Raw genomic sequence first — 10,764 nt, forward strand, 5'->3', positions numbered from 1 at the left:
TTTGCAAAATGCTCAACGAATATTAAAAATAACTGCGCAGTGGGAAAATAATTAGAAAAATCTATAGATGAGAAAACGTCAGAGACAGACACTGGCACACGTGGCCACAGCAAAAACCACTAGAAGGTGGCTGTCTAACGGCTGTCCGTATTCGGATATGCCATTTCCATTTCTATACACAGACACATCAATATATATATATATATATATATATAGGTGTATACATGTGTGTGGCTCGATTAAGGAATGCTAAAAACAGAATTCGAAAAATGTCACGTATGGCATTCGTTGGCAACTAAGACGGAAATTCACCACTAAATGACACTCGCTCAGCCATCGCACGCCCGAATCCTGCTGAGAGGATGATGTGTAAGCGGTACGTAAGGGTTACACGAAATTCTGTCGAGGCTTGCGGCAATGGTATGCATAGATGTATAGATGATTTGAATTATGGTCAATCTTGGAAATTTAATGAAAGAGAAAGAAGTTTACTCAACTCTATGCAGAGAAAACGTTGCAGTAAAACTCACTTAGTTAAATAGACCGAAAGCACCGCATAAATATATTTAACTTAAAGAATGGTATTACTGATTTCATTAACATCTGTGGGACCTAAGCCGAAGGCGAAAGGTATACTCGAATCTGGGGATGTGATCATAGTGTAGCCAGGCCAAAAACTTGAGCTGAGAGGATTCGCTCCGTAATTATAGACTTGCGACAATGGATTGTTGGGAAAGGCTTGTGAATTGCTGCACCAGCTGCCGTACATTTGCTGTTGTTGCTGTTGCTGTTGTAGCTGCTGCTGTAGCTGCTGCTGTCGCTGCTGCTGCTGCTGGAACTGAAGAAGCTGTTGCTGCAGCTGTAGCTGTTGTTGCTGCAGTGTTGGCAGTTGCTGTTGCTGTTGCTGCTGTTGCTCTTGTTGTTCCTGTTGCTGTTCCTGTTGGTGCTGCCGCTGCTGCTGCTGCTCCTGTCGCATTGGCGTCTGCTGCTGCTGCTGCCGTTTCTGGTGCACATACGGGGACTGGGACTGGGACGGGAAGCGGGACATGGCTTGTGGCGCCTGAGCTGTTCGAGGCTGTGGCATCCGCCGTTCTCGCCGTATTGCTGCCCTGGAGATGGTGTGCCGGGGCAAGTCCGGCTGGGACTTGTACTGTGAGACGCTAACTGTTGGCGGTTGCATTGACATCCTATCCACCTGGAAAGGATATCTTTGGTTATCAAAGACCAGTCCATTGCCGTAGATACCGGTGCCAATGCAGTCGCCCGATGCCTGCTGAAATGAATTCGTTGGATTAGGTCTCTGGTATTTAGCCATTATTTCAAGTTTTCGAAGTTAATGCCGAATTTATAATTACACCAACTGATTTAGCATCTAAATAAAATAAAAGCCTGCATGTGGCAATAGCTTAGTGAATATTTTTCAACTGGCATTCGCTTGCTCTGAATATCTTTCAAAACAATGTGACGAAGTTAATGGCAATGCCTATTACATATACATATACATGTATATAGAAACTTGACAAATACTTGACAGAGATGAAACAACAAAAGAGTTACACACACACACACACACATACATTCGCACATGCACTCATTAATTTGTCGCATCCAGCAAGCAAATTGTCAAGAGGCTCCTGCCAGCCAGAGACAGTGGCTGCCTTTTGTCTGGCAACTGCCTTATCAGCACGTACATTCGAAGACTTGACAACATTGATTACAATATGTGCGGCTCAAATGTCGGTGTTTTGGCTTCTTTAATTAAAATAGACCCAAGGAGGAGTCGGCTGACGAAAGCAGAAGCCGTTTAGTCTAATGAATTAAATTGTATTTTTGTCTTGCCTAATGCCAAAGAGCTTACACTGGCAGCCATTATCATTCCGTATTCATATTATACCAATAAGTGAAGCTGTTTCATGACATAGCATTCCATGTAAAAGACGTTAATACTCACAGCTCAACTTTGGAATGGAACATTTTGAGGGCAATTGAATTCAGTTCGTTTTTGACTTTGGCACTGAACACAGTAAAAATCCAGGGCTATGAAATTCAATCAAAATTTAGTTGTTTAGATATTATTTTGGCAATACTTTTCGGAGATAAATCGTGAGTGTAACTGTTTCCCTGGATTAAGCTGTGAGTGCACAACGTGCTAGTATTTGCCATAGACTAACTTCGAGTTTTAATAAAGTTAATATGATTGATAACAAGGTACTCTTCAATTCGTTTAATATTCGTGCTACCTCGGAAATGAGTTCACGCAAAAGGAGTACGATGCTCAGGCGACGGGCATCGGCAAGCGGCAGGCTAGGTGCGCCCAGGGCTTCGGCCACATCGTTGAGAACTAGGGAGATTTTGAGGGATCAGCATAATGACCTCTATGCGAAGTTAGTCGAATTGAAGTCGAGTCAAGCTGCAGAGGGCGGCCGGCAATCGAAAATGAGCTCGAATGAGGAGACTTCAGGTCACCCATCAGTGTCCACGGCAAAAAGCCAGGGGGTTCATCATCATGAAGTGAATGCTCCTCAGCTCGAGCACCCAGAATCGAATGTAGAGGAAAAGCCTTCGGGCCACGCATCAAGGACTACAAGAGATCACCCGAACTCCCCTGATCTCGAGCTCATAGAATCGACGTTGAAGGAGGAGTCCTCCTATCACACAATAGGGTCTGCAACAGACATTCATGCGGAAACCAATTCCCCTGTCCTCGAGCAGAGTGAATCGAACTTAGAGGTTAAGCCTTCAGGTCACTCAGGCTCTCTAGGAACCCATCGACGCTCGCGCAGAGCTCCGAGACGATCGGATATGCTGAAAGCAGTCGTCGTTTCGATTAGGAAGCAGCTAGAGGAGTCGATAAGGACGGCAGAGTCGGTCGTCTCGTGCCACATTTTAAGGTCGGCCACTAGAAGCCAAGTCTCCATAAGGAATCATCGCAAGGCGCGCAAAATTATCCGCCAGTTTCCTGCTCAAATGAATCTCTATGTGAAAGGCGCCGCATCAGACAGTGGCAACGCCCAACCCGTGCTAAAGGTTGTCCTTGCTTCTATCAGGAAGGAGCTGGCTCAGTCCATAAAGACAGCTGAGTCGCTAATCCTGAAGGCGACGAAGCTATGCAATCGCCTCGAGGCCTACAGCAACATTACATAGTCTCAATGAGGCACTCTACTCTGACGAATGCCTAACTGACTGATCTGAGCTGTACCCATATATGATATATCTATGAAAATCTTGTGCAAGTCTATATCCTTGACTTGCCAATAAAAATAAAAATTCTAAATAATAGAAAAACTTAAATTGAAATAATATTTATTTAACTTTGTTTTGATAGACGGAGAGGTATTTCTTTTGTTATTTGATGGCAGTAAAAAATCTGCCTTATATCGAGTATAATTCCTTCGATAATTCTGCTCAGCATGCCATGAGAGATTTGTCGTTTCCACTTTCATAGTGGTCTCTCATTTTCGACTTTCTATTCAGTTTATTTTAAATTTTCAGTGGAATAGTAGTGTAAACGAGTTTATCGAAATCCGGGTCGATAAAAATGCACTAAAATATAAACACGAAATAAATTAAATTTTGGCTAGACAACACGCAGAAAACGGGCTTGTGCCTCCAGCATTTTGTCCTGGATTCATTGTAAATGTGCGAAAGTCGATTAATTTCGTAGAATTTTATCCAAAGCAAAAGGAAATTATTTTGAAGCTAGCCAAAATGTTTCTAATGGACGAGGACTATGAACCATTCGATCCCTTCAATATTGGTCCAATCGACACCAAAGCGTCGTATAACTACACGGCCCCCGACACCCCATCCTTTCCGCCACCTGTGCACGCCACCTGGCCGAAGCCGAAGGAGCACACCAACAGATCGGTATCGCAGGCCACCATGACCAAGTCGAGCGCCGACGTTCTCCACAAAACCGAATCGAAGCTGGGCAAAGTCGCGGTTTCCCAGGCGATCAACAAGGAGATGAGCGCTTCCAAAAGGCAAATACCTGAGGGATCACACTATCACATAGGAGGCAAGCCGAAGAGTTCACGTGCATCGGTCCGATCGAACACCCGATCGATCGACCAGCCCAGAAGTGAGCCCAAGCATTCGTCCTCACGCACCAGTAGGCGTGAGCATGCCGGAGGCCATGCGAGCTATGTGAGTGCTTCGCAGCGGTCTCAGGAGAGCCGATCGAGTTTCCAGCCTGAGCTGACATCTAATGGCCGATCTCGATCAACGCTAAAGGTTAAGGAGTCCCGCGAGTCGAGGACATCGCACACACTCAACAGGGTAACGCCATCGCTGAAGAAAGTGGCCGAGTCGCTGCGAAGGGATCTGAGGGAAACCTTAAGGATATCAAAGACTCTCTTCGACAAGGCGGCTGAGCTGACCAAGCGCCTGAAAGCGAATTACGACTGAACACAACAACAAGCACCGAGTCGTGTGTCTGCAAGTTTTTAATAGGATATATGCTATACACATATACATACACAAATTCTGCATTCCAAAGTGCCAAAGAGCAAACGCTGAATGATTTACTCCAGATTTTAACCACAATAAACTAATAATAGACAACGTCGTGTACTGTTCTATTTATTGTGAATTTGTGGAAGTTGTAGACTCAGACATTTCCTAGCCAGTTGAAAATTAGACATGGACCATCGGTTTATTGGTTTGATAATTATTATTAGCAAGTATAGTCGAGACCTTGACTAATTACCTTGAGGGGCAGAGAGCTTGATAAGTTGTTTTTGGAAATTAATTTTGATAAGATGTTTTTTATTTTGTTTGTATTTCTATTTATTTTTATTTATATATTTCTTTTTTTTTTTTTAATTTTATTTATATATATTTTTTTAAATGCCATTAGGGATTCAGATTGATTATGTATTTCTCTAATTTGCAGAGGCTTTAAAATAAAAAAGGATTTTTTATACTGTCTTGCATTCTCATCTCTACGATTCGCAAAAAAATAAATAAAAATAAAATAAAAATTTATGTCAGTCACAACTCCTGCTCTATAAATTTTCTTTAATAATTATTATACAAATAATTGAATGGCATTTTTTGAAGTGTAATACACGACAAGAAATCAGAATAGCCAGAGCAGCAGCCGTGAAACAATGCACAGAATTATATGAATATTTTACAGGGTATATTCCCTATACAAGCATTGCCAACATTTGAAGTATGCAGCTCAGACTACTGAAACAGTTCCGTATATCTAGAACATGTTTTATTCGAATTGATTTGAAACTCCTTTCATTTAGTTCCATGAAAAATTTACAATTGTGTAGACATTTTGTCTTGCCTCAGAAAAATAAAATGCGCTAAAGCATAGATAATACGGAATTGATCATTTTTGGTATTCGAAACACATAGAAGGAGATCCGCACAAGCCTTCTCAACAAAATATTTGAAAAACTAGACTGTAGGTAAGCCTGTATCAAACAAAAGCGAAAACACTTAACAAATCTAGAGCAGTTTATTAAGCACGTAGCCAAGATGTTTGTGGATGACGAGGGCATACTCTTCAATCCGTTCAGCGTGGGGCCGCCCGAGAGCCAGGGCCAGCGCTATGAGTATAAGATGCCCAGGAGCACCACATATCCGGAGCCAGTGTATGCGACCTGGCCGCCACCGAAGCAGCATACCAACAGATCTGTCTCGCAGGACTCGCTCGTTAGGCCAGGCGATGTTAAGGCAGCCAAATCGCAGAGGGGCGAAGTCTCCATATCGAAGGCCATCAATGAGGAGATGGCGGCGGCCAAACATTTCGCTACTGACGACGGACGCATTAACGCCGGCCGCCAGTCCAGGCCGGACCTGTCAGAGAAGGGGCGTGGCGGCAACTCGATGACCGTTATAATGCCCGTCCGCAAAGGCGATGCGGCCTCGCGAGTCAGCAGCGTGTCCGTGCTCGCTGTCGAGCCATCAGTAGCCCCATCGAGGAAGAGTAGAGCCAAGTCGCGGCCTGGCCAGCATGAGGATAATGAGAGCGTGTCCTCGCACGACCGCAAACGCACCGAATCGAACATCACACTGACGGCCAAGCCCAATTTTAATACATCGAGGCGAAGCAACGGGGCAGACAATGCCTCTCAAGGATACCATCGATCGGGTGCCGGGGGCCAGCATCAGGACGACAGATCCGTTCAAAGCAGCTTTAGAGCTGAGAGTGACTCCTTCGCCTCGGGCAGGTCAAGGGCGGACAACATCTCTCGTGTTTCGACGAGATCTCGAGCCAGTGAACATCAAGCAGATAATATATCGCGTGCTTCGGTGAGGTCCAAGGCGGCTGATCGGGATGGAGATATTATATCACGTGTTTCCGTGAGACGCGCCAAGAACTACGATGAGGATAATATATCGCGCGTGTCAGCCAAGTCAAGAGCTAATGCAGATAACATATCTCATACTTCCGTTAGGTCCAAGGCGCCTGATCGTGATGCAGATAATATATCGCGTGCTTCGGTTAGATCCAAGGCAAATGATCCCAATGCAGATAATATATCCCGTGCTTCGGTTAGATCCAAAGTAAATGATCCCAATGCAGATAATATATCGCGTGCTTCGGTTAGATCCAAAGTAAATGATCCCAATGCAGATAATATATCCCGTGCTTCGGTTAGATCCAAGGTCAATGATCCCAATGCAGATAATATATCGCGTGTTTCGGTTAGATCCAAAGTAAATGATCCCAATGCAGATAATATATCGCGTGCTTCTGCCAGATCCAAGGCTAAGGAGCACAATGAAGATAATATATCTCGTATTTCTGCCATATCCAAGGCAAAGGTGAACAATGAGGATAACATATCGCGTGCTTCGGTCAAGTCCAAGTCTAAAGATCACGAAGCGGATAATGTTTCCCGTGTTTCGGGCAAGTCGAAGGCCATCGATCGCGACGGGGATAATATTTCCGTAAAGTCCAAGGGGAAAGATGAGACCGACAATCCAATACACTTCGACGGAAGCAAAGCTTCGATAAAACAGGTGGCCGACTACGTGAAGAAAGAGCTGCAGATGTCGATGACAACTTCAAAGGAGCTGGGCGAAAAGGCGGCGCTGCTCAGCGATCGCCTCAGAGCCGGCAATGAGTTCAAGCACAATCGCTTTCACTCTCTGGTGCGCATGTACACTCTGAATGAGCCACTCAAGCGCTTTCGCGATGATCGCATGTCCCTCTGGTTCAAGGATGCAGTGCTTTCCTAGGTCGACCCACCATACCATTTCTGCCCCAACCATAATCCTCTCTAAAGGACCCACAAAAAATTATATATATATAATTGAAGACTGAAACAAATATCAAAAAACAACACAACAATTTTTTTTTGCGATTTGCGGTTGAGCATTTCGCTGACATTTCGTATCATTCATTTAAATGCGCAAAATTCTGCGGTCGGCTGCGAATCGTGCAGTTTGCACAGTGCGCCGGACCATAAAATATGCGAAAACATTTGTTCAATTTGCGCACGAAAAACCGTTCAAAAAAATATTCAAACTTTTTGTTAAGCTTCGCAGCAAATAAGCTATCCAGGCAATTATATAATGGATATAGCTACACGAGTTCATGCCTTCCTTCTATCAATATTTCGAATATCTCTGACAAAATTAAATCTGCTGTCGCTAGTAAGATTTAATCGATGGAAAACTATGTTTAGGAAAACCAAAGAAAATAAATATTTCAAGCAAAATGCAAGCTAAATTTTTGTATTATATTTGAATTATTTCCATATAACTTTTCCCGCTGCTAACGAGGCTTTACTGTAGCTTGACCATGTTGTTTGTAACATTGCGGTTAATTTTATTTATGGCAGTGCAACATGCTAATTACAGCAGCAAGAACAACAATTGCTAACTGGCTAATCAGGCTGCCTCAGTGAATGGCGATGGGGGCTGGGCGCTGGGCTTGTGGCAATTAAAACAAATTGCATGTCAATTCGGCTGAAATGTTCAGCTCTTTAACTACTCCTAAGTATGTCAGAGAAGTTGCATAAAACAGGTACATATAAATTTCTCTATATATATATTTAATATATTTATATGCAAATGCAAATGCTTGCCAGAGCAATAAAGGAAACAACTGCAATAATGGCAACGGGCGCATAAAGTACCAGAAATAATAGCAACAAACAACTTTGCAAAAGTGCAAAAACCAACTACAACAGCAACAACAACAATAGCGACAGCAACAACAATCGAAATGAAACAATCGCAGCGCGCGGCATGCGAAACAAAACAGAGAAAAATATATTTAATACGAAAAGTTTTGCAATAACGGAAATGAAATGGAAATGGACGCGCGCCAATAGACATAAATGTGTGCGAGGTGCCACAGCCGACAGGATGCAAATAGGACACGGCAGCAACAGCAATAGCAACGGGAGCAGCAGCAACAGCAGCAGCAGCAGCAGCCAAGCATCATCAACAATAACAACAGCAACACGGATAATAACAACGAAAGCAATCTGAATGCAGGCCGTGCAGCAAAACAAAAGAACCACAAAATGCAAACAAAAACGCCAAATGCAAACTCCAAAGTAAAAACTAACAACAATATCCGGGAAAAGCAATTGCACAAAGCTCAGCGGCAGTCGCTAGCCTAGCCTAGCCTAGCCTAGCCTAGCCAGGCCTCGCCACGGCCCTAAAATATTAAAAATCCAGAATAAGTAAGCGCTTTCAAAGCGCTGCACTCCATGTTGTGTACTCCGAAAAATGAGTTCGATTAAATATGAAAGACTTCAATAGACCAATATTTATTTAAAAACTCAAAGCATTAGTTTTTGTAAGCAAAAGAGATCAGAGTGCTGCTCTGAAAAGGTCTAGTTGATGCATCTACACATTCAAATCACCCATTTCATCTCGTTGACTACAGCCCATGACCACTAACCGGAGCTATTGGAGCTATAACAACTGTTTCAGGGATAATAAAATGATTCCATCAATATGATACATCATTATTTTTTATTAGGTAATATTATTACAATTCTCACTGATGCAGTAGCCATAAAATAAATTAAGCTGTTACTTTGTGACAACTAAATTCAACTGCTGAAATATTTCATATAAATTCTTGTTCGTGAATCGCTCTTAATTTGTCCAGGCTGTATGCATATGTGAGCACGTAATGAATTTTCATCGACATCATATGCTTTGCAGTTCATTCTCTAATTAATATTAATAGTTAATTTATAATAATGTTTTTTTTTTTTTTTTTTTTTTTTCAATTTTCCGTTCTGTTTGCGACATCAGCACTCACGCTCACTCTCGCTCTGAGTAAGAGACTTCGTTCCGTTTCTGTTTTCCGCTGAGTTGAACTATTCGTGCGGCTCTCTTCGAGTGTATAGAGAGCTACGATTGACGTTCGCAGAATGAACCGACTCTCTTCGCGTATGCACTTTTTATACTTGCATACTTACCACTACACACACACAACAAACAAGACCAGACTTTATAAAACGATCGGGGAAAAAGCAGATCAAATCAAGAAACGATTTTTAGCCGATCGGGAACGATCCCTCTCATCTCACGCCAATAGATTGCTCTCAGAGTTTTTCTGCTGTTTCCTCAGACTGTGAGTAAATGACGTTTCTTCACAGACATCGATAAATGATGAACAATTATTGGCGAGCTATAATAAAAATATAAATACAATTTCGTTAGTTAAATTGAACATTGTCAAAGCTTGAGTATTAGTTGAAAAGCAATAGCTGTATATGATTAAGTGAGTCGGTGAGTTGCAATCGGCATACAGAAATAAAACAGAAAACTATATAACAATAATAATATGAAAAAATAATTAAATATATGTACATATATATACATTAATATTATATATATAATAAATAATAATAATACTGTAATAATATATACTCTAATAATGATATAATATATACTATAACAATAAATACCATAATTAAATATAAATTTTGTAATTATCCAAACTGTTAAAGATAATTACTAAATTGCCTATTGAAGTTGAATTCTCTACTCTTAATGAACATTAATTTAAGATATTACTATTTAGGAAAATGAGTCGCGAGATTGTTGTGTAAGAGTCAACTGAAGTGCACGTCTAATAGGTCAAACAATCAAAGCAGTACGCTAATTAATTGCTGCAGCAGTAGGAGAAGTGGGCGTGTGTCAATTGCTGGCGGGCGGTGGGCGGTGGGCGGTGGGCGGGTGGTGCAGCTGTGCCATTGAACAATTCAAGCTGCTGCATTGCAGGCATACACACTGAGCCAAAAAGGTAGGCAAGTGAATGCAAGTGCACTCTAGTGCATCTTGTGTTTACTTGATGTCATTCTGTGCGGCGTACGCTGCGTATGCGTAATAAAATTGAATTAATACCAGGCCGAGCAAACATTTTGTGGCACATTTTCGCCTTCGGCTTGTGTATCAGTAAATAATGTTCACAGTTTATGTGTGTGTGTGTGTGTGTGTGTGTGTGTGTGTGTGTGTGTGTGTGTGTGTGTGTGTGTGTGTGTGTGTGTGTGTGTGTGTGTGTGTGTGTGTGTGTGTGGCTTTATTGACCTTAAATGAAAACATAAATTTTGAGAGAAAACTCGATAAGCAAGCAAGCCGGAGCCCAGAAGTGCCCAAGAGCCTTTCAAAGTTGTCAGCCGACACAATAATTGCTTTGGCAATTATTATTAGCTCAACTTGGAGCTTGAGGCCAATTTATTATTGGCCTGATGTGATTTGCAAATCGGAGAGCCATGCACAATGCACAAACATTGACAGGTGCTTGCTTAGCGGCAAATGGCGTAATAT

The 10,764-nt window shown here is 42.2% G+C and overlaps 3 protein-coding genes across 5 annotated transcripts; all 3 read left to right on the plus strand.

Annotated features, from left to right (window-relative positions):
- The first annotated feature begins 1,968 nt into the window (after positions 1–1,968).
- Positions 1,969–3,291, plus strand: LOC149269668 (uncharacterized). The gene is made up of 2 exons (XM_089463829.1): positions 1,969–2,133; positions 2,189–3,291. Exon 2 carries the CDS (start codon positions 2,194–2,196, stop codon positions 3,142–3,144), a length of 951 nt encoding a protein of 316 aa, XP_089319955.1. The 5' UTR covers positions 1,969–2,133; positions 2,189–2,193; the 3' UTR covers positions 3,145–3,291.
- A 154-nt stretch (positions 3,292–3,445) lies between these two features.
- LOC108609658 (uncharacterized) lies at positions 3,446–4,563 on the plus strand. The gene has a single exon (XM_018001381.2). It carries the CDS (start codon positions 3,709–3,711, stop codon positions 4,405–4,407), a length of 699 nt encoding a protein of 232 aa, XP_017856870.1. The 5' UTR covers positions 3,446–3,708; the 3' UTR covers positions 4,408–4,563.
- A 613-nt stretch (positions 4,564–5,176) lies between these two features.
- Positions 5,177–7,696, plus strand: LOC108609659 (uncharacterized). Of its 3 annotated transcripts, none has more exons than XM_089463827.1 (2): positions 5,177–5,423; positions 5,473–7,696. In XM_089463827.1, exon 2 carries the CDS (start codon positions 5,494–5,496, stop codon positions 7,201–7,203), a length of 1,710 nt encoding a protein of 569 aa, XP_089319953.1. In that variant the 5' UTR covers positions 5,177–5,423; positions 5,473–5,493; the 3' UTR covers positions 7,204–7,696. The 3 variants fall into 3 exon arrangements, with proteins under 3 accessions (XP_089319953.1, XP_089319954.1, XP_017856871.2); XM_089463828.1 differs by having other exon boundaries at positions 5,482–7,696; XM_018001382.2 differs by having other exon boundaries at positions 5,177–5,419.
- Positions 7,697–10,764: the final 3,068 nt, after the last annotated feature.

The sequence above is a fragment of the Drosophila arizonae genome, chromosome 3 (genome assembly GCF_054131065.1).
Source record: "Drosophila arizonae isolate 15081-1271.41 chromosome 3, UAZ_ARI_1.0, whole genome shotgun sequence".
Taxonomy (NCBI): Eukaryota; Metazoa; Arthropoda; class Insecta; order Diptera; family Drosophilidae; genus Drosophila; species Drosophila arizonae.